Source organism: Antedon bifida, chromosome 7 (genome assembly GCF_963402885.1).
Source record: "Antedon bifida chromosome 7, ecAntBifi1.1, whole genome shotgun sequence".
NCBI classification, from domain to species: Eukaryota; Metazoa; Echinodermata; class Crinoidea; order Comatulida; family Antedonidae; genus Antedon; species Antedon bifida.
Genome location: NC_136232.1, coordinates 10316310 through 10333568, shown reverse-complemented (window position 1 = coordinate 10333568; position 17259 = coordinate 10316310). Strand labels below are relative to the sequence as shown.

At 33.2% G+C, this 17259-nt stretch overlaps 2 protein-coding genes across 3 annotated transcripts in view; both read right to left on the bottom strand.

Moving 5' to 3' along the window:
* The window catches only part of LOC144847482 (uncharacterized), a 46286-nt gene extending 36410 nt beyond the window's left edge, over window positions 1-9876 (bottom strand). Inside the window, exons 1-2 of one of the 2 annotated variants that reach the window (XM_078703871.1) lie at window positions 9770-9876; window positions 1482-1551 (exon numbers count right to left, since the gene is read on the bottom strand). The gene's annotated coding sequence lies outside the window, so the exon portion shown is untranslated. The other variant, XM_078703872.1, reaches the window with a different exon arrangement.
* Window positions 9877-13836: 3960 nt separating this feature from the next.
* On the bottom strand, window positions 13837-16722 carry LOC144847502 (sulfotransferase 1C3-like). The gene is made up of 6 exons (XM_078703900.1): window positions 16502-16722; window positions 15819-16045; window positions 15173-15296; window positions 14752-14846; window positions 14251-14425; window positions 13837-14008 (listed from the first exon to the last, which is right to left on the bottom strand). Exons 1-6 carry the CDS (start codon window positions 16650-16652, stop codon window positions 13899-13901), a joined length of 882 nt encoding a protein of 293 aa, XP_078560026.1. The 5' UTR covers window positions 16653-16722; the 3' UTR covers window positions 13837-13898.
* Window positions 16723-17259: the final 537 nt, after the last annotated feature.

Sequence of the window (17259 nt, the reverse complement as noted above, 5' to 3'; positions counted from 1 at the left end):
ACTCATCGTTTCACACAAATAAAAATACAAATAATTTGTTTATTATTTTTTGGGTACAAAAATTGAATGTTCAACAAATGAAAAAAATAGGACGAATGATTACAAAAGACAGAATTGATCAAGATGATTTTAAAAAAGTAACTACAGTATTGTATTTCATGTAATATAAATATCAGGAAAATCATTGTTTTTAAACTACCACATACTGTACTTACAGTATGTAAATGAATTCATTGTTTTGTATTCTATTGTTCATCCATTATTTCATTGATCTGTTGTTTTATTTATTTAATAGACACCAAAAGCACAAAAATCATTAAAAAACTACATTACTTTTTAAATAAAATAAATTCTTGATCATTAAACTAACAATTATGATAAAATTCTTTACCATTTTACTGTATACAGTAATATTATTTTCCGTGAAAAGATTGTTTGAAATGATGTACTGTTCATTAATTCTAAAACCAATTTAATAATGTACGTTTCTTATGGAATATGCAAATAATAAAGACTATTGAATGTTTCATTTATTAATGATTAGTTAGTAATATTAATACACAGCGCACTAAAATGATTTAAATCGACGACGAGCATTTATAATTCTGAAACCAATCTACTAACGCACATTTCTTTGAGTACGCAAGGTTTGCAATAAGCGTGTCCTCGGAACAACGAACGAATTCAATGAGCATTACTGGGATACAGACCGCATCCCTACGGAATAGCAGATACGCATTAATTAACGTGGTAGTGCCGCGGAGAGGATATCTTTCTCTTTTGATGATGTTTCATTCAATGATCACTCCCAAATGGCTAATGAATTCAAATAATAATTATTTCTCTTCTGCAAATATTATCTTTTGTTGTTATGTTTAATTTGATTGGGTGTGTAAACAGATAATTGATCTGTACTAAATATATAAGACTTGTTGTAACTACAAATTAAGCTGTTGTTAGTCGAGTACAATTGTTCGGAATAGATTTTGACAAATTAGTAATATTTTGTAGTAATTATTATGCGCCAATATACATTAAAGCGCATTTTGTGAATCCAATTACTGTAAGCATTGAGACAGTATTGTACTCATTGTCAGTACTTTTAAATAATATTACAAATATTGAATGATATATACAGGGTATTAGTAGGATAAATCTATACTATTTTTCTGTAACAAAGGTGCATGGAAATAAGAAATGTATTTTTAAAAAAAACAAAATCTAGACAAATTAATAATATGTTCTTATGAACATGTTACATAATTAGAGCCACGGAGACCATGTGCTACTGTGTTCTTTTACTAAACCACAACAAACTCCCTACAACCAAATACAATTAGTGTGTTCAGTACACAGGACAACATGCTGAACATCCCATCCGAAGGACGAAGCAATGAGAGTAAAGAACATTATAATAAGTGGCATTGATTTTGTTATCTATCTATTATTTTCAAATTAATTAAAAGGACTAGTGTACTTACATTAGGAGTTTAGAATGTTAACAGATCAAGGTATCCAGGAGAGGAAAGATAATACTGATCAAACCTGCATCTAAAAAATAAAATGAAGAGCATTTAACAGAGGAACAGAGAGATACAGTAGTACAGTAAACTGACATCACAAGACAGTGGTCTTTTAGATACAGTTACACTAGTTATGATGCAGGCCTGTTTCAAAGGGTCTGTTTCTGCTGCATAGCGCCGTTTGTTTAAAAATAAAATATAATTTTTATATTGACTGCATCAATTTTTGCTCCTAAATAACCGTTTAAATCAGTGGGTGGTCATCAACGAAATCGTTAGCAGTACCCAAAATACAATGGGCACTGGCGGTCAATTCAAACTTTACTGCAGTTTAGATGACACAAGGTCAGCAGCTGTCAATAAAAAAAAACGTTATTTTGCGTTGCAGCTAAAAGTTGCACAGCAATAACCGGTTAAACACCCAATCGATTCGGTGTTAGACACCATGGTGTCTAACACTGAATCGATTGGGGTTTTTATTTTCAGGCTGCTGTTCTTGAAAATTTATGCTGTTTCTGCTCCCAAGAAGTTGGGGTTAATTTATTCACACGGTTATTAACCAGTTATTTTTATGCAGCAGAAACAGGACCAAACTGAATTCAATTCAATTAATGTTCAATGATTTGGAGTCACACTTTTGTGTAACTTGCCTGATAACAAAACAGTATCATTAAAAACAAATGAATTTCGGTATTACTTAGTGTTCTGTAACTTGCCCAAGCACACGTTATAGCAGGGCCTGCTGTTTTAATACTGTAGATATCATTAACATGAATGTAGGTATTCAGTGTTTTGTGTACTATAAATAAATGCAAAGCTTGATATAAATATTGATCAATACAATTATTTTGTATTTCAACAGCTGCTTCTTCTGGTTTATTCAATTCTATGGTTTTTGAATTTGTCCAAGGGAATGGATAATAATATGAATACGCTTTAATAATATCACAACATATGATATAAGAAAATTATTTAAATACAGTAATCCAGTGTTAACACATATTTAATACGAAAACTATTGTGTAAAATATACTGTAAAACAAAGTAAGCACATTTCATGAATATAAAATCAAAAACATACTGTACATAAATTTATAGTAGTGTAATATCTACAGTAATTGAGCTTACTGTATTTTTTTATTTTTTTTACACCAATTCATCCACCTAAAAATTGCATGTCTAACAATACATGGGTACGTACGGGGAAGTATAATATGATGATTAAAGTACATATGTACAAGGTAGTGGGGTTGGCCTATATTTTACACCTATGTATAGTATATTAATCAGGTACCTGGATTGACTTACAGTATCCATACAGTATGCAACCCAGTGCAGTTATATAAAACATGAAACCTATAATTTACACTACTACTACTATACTATATCTAATGGCAGTATGCCAAGAGTTGTGAACAATTCATAAAACAACTTAATTAAGTAATTAGCATCAATTTTAAGATTAATTAAATTGATTTAATATCTCAGTCAATTAAGAAATTTATCCAACCAGATCTTGTTGGTTAATTAAGATGTTACACAGGACAACTTAATTCCTGGAAATCAAGTAACAATGAAGAATTCTAAAAATGTATTGTGATAAGGTTTCTATTAGGTGAGTATGGTGAACAAGCTCACATACAGTAGTCGTTAGTGTTACACACTGTGCAGTAAGTAGCCTGAAGAATACTGTATCGATAGACTTTTAATGTAACGCTACTCTCAGCCTTCTACTGTAGCTTTCATCCTCACCAATTTTCTACTGGTCACTCACTTCATGTTGTCATAACGTACTCCCTATTCTTACAGTATACAGTAAAGTTTTCTCAGTCTTCTACAGTACTAAGTCATCATCCTCTGTTGCCATTTTTCACTGGTCACTAATATTGCCATCTCTCTATTCTTATTAACTAAGATTTCACTCAGCCTTTTACTAGTAGTACTTACTATAGTATATCAACCTTTATTTAGTAGTGGGTGTGTTCCGGTGTGTTTACAAAAAGTTCAGGGGACTCCCAAAATAACTCGGTATTCCTCAACAAGCTTTTAATGGCTGTCCATTTAGATTTACTGTAGGGGGTTTCTGAGGTTGGAGCTGCCACAGAAAATTTGCAGGGTACGCTGCTCTCTTATGGCACTGTAGTGACCTTTCAGAAAAGAGATTTTATGAGAATTATATGCAAACCATGCTTCTTTCATGCATTCGGTGCCGATCAATTTTCGTGAAATTGCTGACTAGATTTGAGGATATTCTAGTTTATTTTAGAATGACATGTAATACTGCATTGTACTGTAGAAACTTACTGTATAACTGGTTTTAAACTATGTCTTTAACTAGGGCAACTTTTAAAAAGCTAGTTACAAGTAGTGCAACTCAATCATACAGTGCATTATAAGTGAATATACTGTATGTCAGTCAGCAATACTCTACTTTATGCTTGATATATTAATGAAACTATTTTTTCACATTAATTACTTTACAATTAATTTCCTTGTTTGGTTCTAATTATAATGTTTTATTTCTGGGAAAAAATAATTGTGTTTAATTGTTAAATGACAGTAGGTCTAATTGATTGTGATTGAAAAATGTCATGAATAATCTGCAGTACTGTAAACTTTTAGGACCAGAGGATTAACAATTGGTTACTGTATAGTAAATTGACAGTACTTTTACTGTACTATACAGTACTGTACATCACACAAAAATGGTCTGTAATTGGAGGGAAACTACTGTACATACAAAGTAGTTTATACTGTATATTATGTGTCCAAAAGAAAATTCATGTTCACATTGTAATTATTCAAAATTAAGGTAGTACTATTATTATTCGACTAGTACTATCTTTAATGACTTTTCCAACATTTTGTTACTATTTTTTATTGCAATATTGCATTTGATCGTATTATTTAATACTCGTAGTAACTGGATATTGAAACTAAGGTAAATAATTGATTGTACTAATAGTATATATCTATTTATTGTTGACTATCAAGGCCCTACATAGCAATATTTACTACTATCAATATCAATATTTTACTCTATGAAACACGTACACCGTATTACAATTATTACTACTACGATATTTGTTTCATTGTAATTTAATTAATTTTTATTCACTGTACTACAAATATATAAATAAATAGTATAATTAATAGTAAACAACCAACCTAGATGCCTAAATTCAAAACTTCCATATTATGCAATTTAATGTATTGAATGTGCGATTATAGCAATATTACTCATTCTTCTGATAACTCGTACATTTAAAATCTTCAATATATTTTATGTGTGTACATGCATATGCATTAATTTAGTAATTACTATTTTTTTTCCTTTTACAATATCAACGTATATCAATGTTATGTATGTTTTGTAATAAGTGTTTAAGGGTAAACGACACACAAATCAACTGCGCTATTTGTAACATGCCCGCCCACTCAATTTGTTCTCCAACATCTCAACCATATAGACATATCCCAAACGATTTTTATTGCTATAAGTGTCTCAGTGAAATATTTCCTTTCAATCACATAATCGAGGAAGACGAATTCAAACACGAAGTAAATCAACTTAAAAATGATCACATCATAAATTTCTTAAAGCTCCAAAATTTAAAAATTAATCCATTTGAAATAAACAACGATACTGACTATGATAATGATACAACAAACTCCAACGAAAAATGTGAATACTATCTAAGCGATACATTCAATGCCAAAACAAGTAACATAGATAACAATCTAAGTATAATACATATGAATTCCCGCAGTCTAACTAAAAACATAAACTCTATAACAAATTATCTTCATACATTAAACCATAAATTCTCAATCATCGCCTTCAGTGAAACATGGTTTGACAATAATAATACTCCCCCTCCCCTCACTCATATCAATGGCTATACTACTGTACAATCCGATCGCCTGCACGGTAAAGGTGGAGGTGTTGCCTTTTACATTTCAAACGAATTAAATTATAAAGTTAGAAATGACATAAGCCTACCATCTAGCCCAACATATGAATCTCTTTTTATAGAAGTCGATACGAAACCAAAAAACAGTATAGTAGGCATTGTATATAGACCACCAAGTAGCCCCACCCATCCATTCCTTGATAACCTCTCCAAATCTATAGACACTCTAAATAAAGAAAACAAGTATTCATTTATTTGTGGTGACTTCAATCTCGATCTTATGAAGCACAATATACATGGTCCCACAAACGAATTTCTAAACATTATGTACTCAGCTTCCTTCTACCCCCTTATTGACAAGCCAACTAGAATCACAACTAAATCGTCTACCCTAATCGACAATATTTTTTCAAACGTCCTCGACCAACAAATCACCCCAGGCATCCTTTACAATGACATTACCGATCATTTTCCAGTTTTCCAAATACTAAAAAACTCCCACCAACCAAATAGTAAAAAACAAAACATCACAAAAGAAAATTACTATTCTAGGAAAATCAACGAAAAATCTATTGCATCATTGGGAGTCGATTTGATTTCCACAAATTGGAATGAGGTGTACCGTAGTGATTCTGCTAACGAATCATATGATATTTTTTTTGACAAATTTTCCTCACTATATAATGCAAACCTGCCTATGACCAAAAAGAAAATTAACAATCGGAAACTAAACAAACCTTGGATTACAACAGGAATAATAAAATCAATTAAAACTCGAAATAAACTATATAAAAAATACATCAAATTACCTAATATAACTAATAAAACCAATTATGTTACATATCGAAACAAACTCACTAGATTGATCAAGGTATCTTGCAAACAGCATTTTGCTAACAAATTTAACAATTATAAAAGTAATATAAAAAAAACTTGGCAAACAATAAACAATATTCTTGGCAAAAACATCCACAAAAAAACCCCTAGTTTCTTCTTACATAATAACACTAAATTCACTGATCCTCTAGTCATTGCATCCAAATTTAACCATTACTTTGCAGAAATCGGCCCAAACCTCGCTTCTAATATTCATGCTCACTCTGGTAACTTTTCAGACTATCTTAAGAACCCAATTAAGAACTCAATCTTTTTCTCTCCTACATCTTGTAAAGAAATTCTTGAAATCACTTCCAAATTTAAAAACGGAAAAAGCCCCGGTCCTGATGACATCGATCCCAAAGTTATCAAAGATATTGCTCCTTTCATTATCAAACCCCTCTCCCATATTTTCAATCTTTCTTTGTCTTCTGGTACATTCCCGTCATCTCTTAAAACTGCCAAAGTCATTCCAATCTTCAAAAAGGACGATCCCCATTATTTTGCCAACTACCGCCCAATATCTTTATTATCTTGTTTTTCTAAAATTCTTGAACGGCTAATTTATAACAGACTCTACAACTTCCTCTCTTCTCACAACATTCTTCAAAGCAATCAATACGGCTTCAGGCCTAATCATTCTACTGAATTTGCACTTTTAGATACCCAAAACACAATTTCTTCCGCTTTGTCTAAAAACTACCACACCATTGGCTTATTTCTTGATCTGTCTAAGGCATTCGATACAATTGACCATACAATCCTCCTATCAAAACTTAAATATTATGGCATCCGAGGCATACCACTTTCTCTTCTTACGAACTACCTGAATAATAGAACGCAATTTACTTCCTATAACTCCCACTTTTCTGAACTTCTTCCTGTTACATGCGGCGTTCCTCAAGGATCCATTCTGGGCCCCCTTCTCTTCTTAATCTATGTTAATGACTTAATTCATGCTTCAAACTCTTTTTCATATGTTCAATTTGCTGATGATACCAATATCTTCCTTTCCCATCCTGATTTCAACACTCTTACAAGAACCTTCAACAATGAAATCAGCAATGTTTCAAACTGGTTCAAACTAAATAAGTTATCCCTTAACATCAGTAAAACAAACTACATTCACTTCTCCACTAACAAAAAAACTAATAACAATCCGAATGCAAATATATACATCGATCACACCCCTATCAAACAAGTTGAAAGCACATCATTTCTTGGCGTTCAAATAGACAACAAATTAAACTGGAAGCTTCATATAGCTAAAATCTCCAATAATATCTCCAAAACCATTGGTGTACTAAATAAACTGAAATCTACATTACCTCCTAAAATCATCACTTCTTTGTACAACACACTCATCTTGCCTCACCTCTTCTATTGTAACACTGTCTGGGCAGCAACAGATTCAAAGCATCAAACTCTTTGTCCATGGCTTAGTACTGAAACAACTAAACTTGACAGACTATTCAAACTCCAAAAGAAGGCAGTCCGTATATGTACCCAATCAAATTATCTCTCTCATACTAAACCACTTTTCCATGATCTAAACACCCTAAATATCTTTGACATAAACAAATTACAGACAGCCCTTTTCATGTATCGACTTTCCAATAACACACTTCCTAATACCTTAAAAAGATTTTTTCAAAAAAATAACGAGCTTCACAAATATAATACCCGAAATTCAAACAAATACGTCCAATCTAACCTAAATCGAAACTCTTCCCGAAATTCAATTATCCACACAGGCCCCTTAATATGGAACTCCCTTAACAAGTCTTTATTTGATTATAGTTTCATCATATTTAAATCAAAATACAAAAAATACCTAATATCAAAATACAAACCAACTTAATATTTCACCTAAATTTTGACCTATTTCAAACACCTCTTTTACCCTTATTTTTTTATTTTTTTATTTTTTTGTTTGTTTGTCTTGTCTTCGTCCATACTTTGTCTCTTGCGTAGTGTATGTACCGTCTGTAACCCCTGTTTGTCTCTGTCTATGAACATTGATCCAAATTTTTTTATATAACTTTTTTCCTGGTGGAACCTGTCGTAAAGCTCTTTGAGCTTATTTGTGTTTTCTCCAGATACAATGCATTTATATTAACTTGATTCATATTTTGTCAACATATTTTGAAATTTGCTTTGTATAAATAAAATGAATGAATGAATGAAAAGGTTAAAGGTCAAAGAACAGTAAACATGTGTAAAGTTTATACTGTGACAACACTGGTCTAAAATTATATTTTCTCTTAATTATCATTTACTAGATTAAATATAAATGAAATTGTAGTCTTACAATAATGGTGACATTGCATGGATACTGGAATACCAAAGATTCAGTCTCTTATCCAGAATCTATGAATGGGCATGCACCCAAGATCCCACATCCTGTATCCTATTGTCTGATAAGTACTTCCACTACTACAGTACTTCACTGAATTAGTAATTATATACAGTAACTACTGTACTGTTGCTACAGTACTACTACTGAAGTCAATTCTTTGCTATTTTGTAGCAATGACAGCTTCCAAACATGCAATGCATCAATTAAAATATACAAGAGGATAACAAATACAAATAGTAGACTTGGGCTGATTGGCATTTTGGTCATCTCCTTGTTGCCGTTGTCAAATAAAAAAACTCACTACTAAACATTATAAAGATAGGTTAAGTGACATGTAGACAACTTTTCAATAGTTTTTGACAACTTGTCAACTTGTACACTAACATAGTGTAGTTAGTCTGCACAGGGTTATACCCCTGCACCTACCTACAAAATATCTTGTATCACTCCTTAAATTTCAAAGTAACACATTTTTCATTCATTCAATTCTGTGATGTCTACTCTTATTTTTATTATCATCACAGAATACAAATAAATAAATGACAAAAAGAGACAATAATATATATGATCCCATTAATATGTTTTATCTTATGCAAACCAGATCAACATGGAATAAAATAAAATGCAAATTCTGTAGGCCCATAGCTGGCTGATTGTTAGCGATCAGTCAAGTCAAACGGCGGGACAGTTTCGCGTATGTTTTCGTCATCAATCGCTACCTGCCAAATTTCAAAAACCCACCAATTTCGTTCGATGTTTTAACTTTTATACGTGGTAAAACACCGATAATTTATTAATTGTGAGCGTTGACTACTTTGCCTTTTTATTACTTGATCTTTCGATCGATTAAAAATCGTTGAAACAAAACGATAGAATGAAAATGATAAAAGCCTACCAATGTGTACTGAGCCTAGAGCTAGCTGAGCCTCGGTCAAACATGCCATCGCGCACACACACAGTAAACAATACTTTCAATACTGCGAAAACTCGAGACAAAATCTTCTACCAATTTTATAGCGTATCGTTATGGCATTCCATTATCAGGACAAGAGATATTTACGTAATAATTACATAAATATTACTAATACAATACGTACCTACAAAATACATCCTTTGGTGTGATTCGATTGCATTTCCTACGTTAAAAATTCAATTCAGACAATGCAGCTGGTCCGCCATTTTAGATAGAGAAATGCTAAGCAAGGTCACTCAGAGGTCACGTGAGGTGTAATACCATCCTTGATTGGTCAATTACAGGAAGGTTAATTATCGTTGACACCAGTAAATAAGTAAACAAATTTCGTAAATAATAGCGGCTTCTTTTGAAGACTGTGGGAGTCTGTGTGTATAAAAGGCATATGAATGTAACGCCGCTTTATAACTATTACAAATGAATGTAAATGATTACAGGGGTGAATGCATTGTGAAGCTTTAGAATCCCTCGTTTGCTTAGGAAGGGTGAGTGGCCACTCGTTAAGTTGTACTCAGTTCGATACTCGCTATATCCCTTAGGTCATGGAATTCCGAAATCGTCTAAAAATAAAAGACCTATTTATAAACGATGAAGCAAACAGAAACACAACTTTGGACTTCAGTAATTATTTTATGAGACACAGTAGGCTATGCCGCGTTAGCATGTGATTGAGATACTCATTATAGGTTAGTGTATTATTCTGAAAATGAAGTAGATTCAAAATCACTCTCGGTGGATTCATATAATATTATTTATAAGTTAGTCCAAATTCAATTTTTCTTTTATAGTGTTTAAACAGTTGTTTGGATAAGCTAAAACCAAAACCAAAAAAAAATAAAGGATTGGGGGTTGTTGGAGGAGGGTGGGGGAGGGGGTGGTTGAAAATGTGACAACAATTGCGGAAGGATTCCCTTAAAAAAAAAGTAAGCCTGCTTATTCTAAATGATTTAGATAATGGCCGAGCTGATAGTGAACGTGGGCCAAATAAAAACGTAGTTCATCACTCATGGTGTAATTGATTTTAATTCAGTAATTGGGTTTATAGCATTTTCCTCTCTTCACATCCTAATGCAAACGCGTCTTACCCAAAGACATGCACTACAAATAATGTGCATTTCATTTCAATGCTATTTATAATATTAATAGCCAATCTGAATACGAAAAATGTATTTTTGTATCAATTTTTTTGTTTTAAATATAGTAATGAAATAATGAGTACAAGATAATTGAGAGTGTAAAAAAAAAGGTTTTTGTACATTGGCATATGCCATATTAAAATTTCCCATCCAAAAATTGACATAGAATATAGGGCCTAAAATTACTGTAATAGTTAAAATATGCCAATTTCTGTCCCACTGTCTAAAAATCACAATTGACAACTGAAACTAATGGAAAATGTTTAAAAATATAGATTACAAATTGTTTTGTAACTAGTTAATTAACTTTAATTAGCGAGGCCCTTGTTTATATTCGCCTCTACATATTTTATTTTATTTCATCTTCAATATAGGCCTAAATAATAATGTATCTACGAAGTTAAATGTTTCATTAGCCTCCTACCACAGACACTATGATTTCCATGAGATTTTGTGGAAACTACACACTACAAAGTGCACACTGCCTAGGCCTATACTATCAAACTTTATGTGACAACAAAAATGTGATGTGCCCATAACATTTGATAGTGCAGACAGAGCTTTAATGTAATAATAATATCTGAATATTATTAATAATATTCAGATGGTAGTATAGCTGTACACTGTTCTCTCCTCCTGTTGTGTGTGTATGCATGTGTACGCGTCACTTTTAAGAAGTACTTCACAAATATTATTTTTTTCATAACTTTCGCTTTTATCGGAAAGACAAGGAATGGATTACAACTTACAACTTCAATCACTTCCAGGTCAAGTCAAATTTAATATTAATACTACAAAACATTGAACTCACTGTTTATTTAGTTCATTACTATTTTAATTATTAATCAGTATAGTTTTCTTCCAGACTTTCATTGCCTCACATTGCGTATTTGTAGTGCAATCCACGTGATCAAATTCAATTTTTTAAATTGATTTAGAAAAGCCATTGCTCGTATAAAAATGTAATAAAACGGTTATACCACTGAAATAAACTAAACTGGGAGAACCATCATAATAATAAAGATAAAAGAAAATGTTTGCGTTCCTCGACTTTCACTCGAGAAAATCACGTGTTGTGATTGGACAGTAGCGACAAGCCTACTAATACAGCAAGTGCGTCTCTACATATTTTACTTAGAGTAGAATCAAGGACTCTGTTAGCCTAAATGAAAATAAAGCGCGCAGGAAAGGGAAGAAGACTCGGGAAGTTAGCTGATGTCATCCAATCATAATTGTACTATCTGATGCCAACAACCTTTGTATAAACTTCACAGTTAAAGTTGTGATTCATGGGTAGTTCTGTGTCAATTTTTAGCCGAACGCGTTCCAGTTTATGTACGCGCAAACAGGGTTGGGGGAAGGGGGAGGGGTTGTAAGTAGTTGTTTTTATGACGTATATGGATGCAGTTTATTTTGTGTCGATTAAAATTTTCGTGCCAGTTATATACCCGTTTAACGGATATATTCAAAGGGTATAGTTTGGCCCAGGTACCGTATACTATACAGCATGCATGTGTATGGCAAAACAGTTTAATTCAATGTTCTGATTTTATAAGGGAGTTACATGTGAATTATTGTGTGTTATTATGCTGTTCAGTCGGAGTATTGTATGAGTTTGTGTATCGCATGGGTGTTGGTCCTCAGTTTTATCATGGACCTATAACTTAGATCCATGGTTTTATCATGGAATATAAATTTATAAGTCCATGATTTTATATCAATCTCGATCTTGTCTGATTGAATGCCAGCATAAGCAAGCTATATAAATTAGCACGGCGTATAATACATCATTATACAATGTAATCACTACGTCACTCAGTGAGCATATTAATTATGTGATAAAGTACAGACTCATTAAGCGATGAATGTGTTTTATTGGTATGAAACAGCGACGCATTACTAGCAAATATTATTGAATGTTTAACGCCGAAGCATGAGAAACGAACATGTCACGTGATGATGTAATTAAGAACATAAACCAATTATCGATGTTTTATCAATCGATTGGTGATCATTATGAGGTCAAACTCTCGTCGTACTCAGACTGACTGACACATTTATTTATTGAAATGATAATTAGTATATTTTATAAAAGCCAAAATAATATCAGAAATTATTGTAATGTGAATATGCTTGCCACGTTTATGATAGAGTTTGACAATATGTCTTAAGCTCTCTCTACACTATCAAACTAGTTTGAAAAACATAGTGTGATGTTTTTAAATACGGTACGGTAGTGATATGGTAAAATATGGTAGTGATATGACATCATCATGTCCATATATGGGCACATCACATTTTTTTGTAACACTAAAGTTTGATAGTGTAGACAGTGCTTAAATTGTTTTAAATAGGCCTATACGGTAACAATCAATGAAAAACATAAACAATATTATTGAACTTTAATTGTGAAAATATGAATGACAGAAATAACAATAAGAAAAATAAGGTTGTACTGTAATGAGTTTATTCAGTTAATAATTTACAGATAATTATAAATAATATCGAAGTTTATTCTCAACATAAAGAAATTTACAAACAATACAAAATAACATAATAAGAAACATTATTAAAAGAAGAAATGAATAATAATATGAAATGTTTTAAGTTCAAACAAAATAAAAAAATCCTTTGAAAATTACGCACTCTTGAAAATGTGACGTCTGCTCAGCCCGACTTTACACACTAACAACACGGCGTAAGGGATTTTACAAGCCTATACACATCACGTGACGTTTTAGGGTACCATGAGGTGTTCCTTTGATTGGCTTATTTTTGTTTTTAATTCATAACTACTTTTCTACAGTCTGATTGGCTTAAGTTTGATATTAGTGCTATTTTGTCCATGGGAATCTTAAAACTTTTGATCCTAAATGAGGGCGCCCCATACATTATGGTTAAGCACACAAAACAATAGTCGAAAAGCAAAATAATACAATACGTTGTTTTATGTACTAAAATGCAATGCTTTGTCGACTCTAAAAAGTAAATAGCATATCTTTATTTTCATTTAAAAAAAAAACCCCAAAAACAATACTTTAGTAATAAATGTTAGTACTTTTGTAAAAGTATTTAAAACAATGTTTTGTTTCAATATTAAATATCGAAAGTTTATAATTATTCATAATCAAATACAAGACCCGTGCCTTTCATTTTTTCTTCGTACATCTTATCGAATTCTTCACTCTGTGCAACCGTAAAATAATTCTTCCAATCTCCAACTTTTCCTAGACAAATATTGATAAAACGTTTTAATGGTCAATAAACAATCGAAAATATCGAGGTATCTTGTAGAAAAGTTTTATCGGATTTCACATAAACGTAAATAATTATTAGGTATGGTATAAAATCATCTTTTTACTTTCTTTCTTTATTTTATTTCTGTATTATGTATATATTTTTTCTTTTATTTTTTATTTGATTTAATTTTTATTACTGTCACAATCATCCTCGCAAAGTTACTACCAACCTTTTCTCATAAATGGCGTCGATTTGACATCTAAACTTGCGCTGTCTGAATAGTTTGTTTTTGGATTCTTTTTCATACTTCCAAACGTGCAGTGATTCACGACTTCATCTAGTTTGCCATCAGGAATAGGCCAACCGAAGAATTCAGAAACCTTTACAATTGCTGTTGACAGATCCTGAAATAAAAACAAGTTATCATTACGTCATGATCTAGATCAATTTAATCATCATTCTGTTGGGCTAGTGATTACACTTGTGCACTTTTGGCTCGGAGCCGGCCTCGAGCCGGCCTCGGGCTCGCTAAAAGCTAAAGTGTAATTGGGATGGTAGATGGTCACATATTGTATTGGATGGTGTAGATATTAGATGATGGATGGTTTGAATTTTTTACGAATGAATTATTGTTAGATGTATCATGTAGTTTTTGGCGGATTTGGCTTTCCATAGTCACCAGAAAATTATAATTTCTGAAACCGTTACAATAGGCCTAATAAACTCATACTTTGTGCATGTCTTCATATTTTAAAAATAGTACATTGTCATCATTGCGCCGACTCCACCAATGCTTATTGAGCTCAAACCAACTTCCACCATGGGCTAAAAAATTAAAACAAAATAAAACTTAAGCTTGGTTCCCACTAGGACCCAACGCAAGGACGTAAGCGCAACGCAAGCGTGTTGACCAATGACAAGCGACAGTTCGAATAATCCATCGCTTGTGATTGGTCAACTCACTTACGTTGCAATACGTCCTTGTGTTGCGTCTCTAGTGGGAACCAAGCATTAGTTAAACACAAGGCTTGACACGGAGAAGTACCGTAACATTTACGTAAAGTTATGGCGCTGACGTTTGTATTTCTATTAAGTATTATTTCGTTGTTCTATTTATCAAATGCGCCAGTGTATATTGTTAAGTAACATACCTTTATCGTTACAGAAGTCTGTATAGAAATCATCCCATTCGTAGGTCCGCATAAAAGAAATTGCATTAGAGAAATTAAACATAGAAACTGCATTATCCTTTGGATTTCGTCCTACATAAACAACCTAATACAAAATATAATGTGAGAAATGTAATAATAATTGTTATTTGGTGGGCTCAGACTCAATAAACGCTGACGGAACAACGTGATGTGCCATGATAGTGTAACTAAAGCAATCTAACAATAGGATGCTGAGCTCCGGAGATCAAAAGGTTTATCTTTGGCAGTGCGCGACACGATCAGTTCCACGCACCTTAACAGACACCGCGTGCCGTGTGGAGAATGCCGTAAGGTACGGTGCCGTACAATAATTGGTATTTGTCGCAGCCATACATAAGATCAGAGGACTGTTACGAGTTCCTATCTTGGCAAGGCGAGCTCAGTGTCCTGTTGTTAGTACGCTTAGTACTTGATCCCTTTGCAGCTCAACGACTCACTGGGATTAGAGGTGTGACGCGTCAGAGCCAATAGGCCTACCACCCATTGATACATACCTGCCTGACCATACGCGCGCGCGTAGATATCCAACACAACGTGTAAAACTGTAAGCCAATGCATTGTTGATGCACAAGACACAAATTCCTACCTTTGCTTTATTGGTCAACATCTGTTCTGGCATGTGTTGTTTTGGTAAATGAGTCTTGATTAAGCGGGGAGACGGCAGACTATCAGCGACTTCGTGAGGTCCAACATCGGAATCTAACTCTTGCATGTCAAGAAACAAAAATCGATCTCTGATGCTCTTGCTGTCTGCCTTTTTGAAGTCACAACCATAGAATAGAACAGACACTATCTCTTGCATCCACGTAGTTCCTGTCAAGAAATGTGAAGTCTTTGTTAATGTAGCGTCTAACCGTAATAAGTTCACATGCTTAAGTCACACTATTGGTTCACACTAGGACGCAACACAAGGACGTAAGAAGCGCAACGCAAGCTAGTTGTTGACAAATCACAAGCGAAAATTTGGATAATCCATCGATTGTGATTGGTTAAATTGCTTACGTTGTTGCGTTACGTCCTAGTTGGAACCAAGCTTTATTAAACGCAATGCAACGACAAAGCACAACGTAATGAATATATGGAGTACTCTCCAACAATTACGTTTAGATGATGAACGGGTATGTTGTTTCTTTTTATAATTGATAAACGTTATTATAGACGAAGGGGACGGTATTATGTAACGTGATGAGTGACGTAGAATGTTACACCGTCTGTTAACCGCCCCTTCTTTATTTGTATCGTCCCGCTCGCTATATTTATCTCCTATACCTGCTTTAGGATGTGTCATAACAATAATATCATCATTTCGAATCTCCATCTTTCTAACCGCTTCCAACAATTCGTCTGACGTCACACAAGCGTGGAGCACCCCGTCGACCATTCTCTGATCTTCAAACCGTTTATTCGTTACTGCAGACATGTTTCACCAGAATAGCAACCAGTTGAAAGGATCACCACCGCAGACGACTGCCACGGAATATTGATCGATACTAAACATTTAAGATAAAAATAACACATTCATCACTATCACACATAATGCATATTAATAATGAGTTGGTGTTTCCCATTTCGTTTGAAATTGAAATGTGGTAAAGTCTCACACTGACACCTTGTCCTATCATACCCTACATTATGGATCTAATCATGGGACCGTCCATCCCTATGTTTTACTGTGCTGTGGACAAAAACATTACTGTGTAGGCTATGTGCTATTGCTTTAGGCCTTTTCTGGTAAGAATTAAAGTGTACGGTATCCTATGTCTGCGAAACAATAGAAAGTTATAGTCTATAGGCCTAATACGGAACGGAAGGTTCTATGTTTTGTATTATAGGCCTACTTCTAATTCAAATTATTTCTGGAATATGTTACACTCGAGCGTACATGGTGTGTTATACTAAAGCCTTATGCCTCGGCTCATATTATTTGATTAACCGTTGCCAGAGTTCTATACTTACCTACAAAATATAATATAGTTCTATAACTTCAAACAGTTGATCAGATCTAAATCAGCAACAACCCACCACGT

Coding starts and splice junctions, on each gene's coding strand:
- LOC144847502 (XM_078703900.1), bottom strand. CDS start 16,652: ATGTCTGCAGTAACGAATAAACGGTTTGAAGATCAGAGAATGGTCGAC. Junction 14,426..14,751: donor AATATGAAGACATGCACAAA/GTATGAGTTTAT, acceptor TTTTTATTTCAG/GATCTGTCAACAGCAATTGT. Junction 14,009..14,250: donor GACGCCATTTATGAGAAAAG/GTTGGTAGTAAC, acceptor ATATTTGTCTAG/GAAAAGTTGGAGATTGGAAG.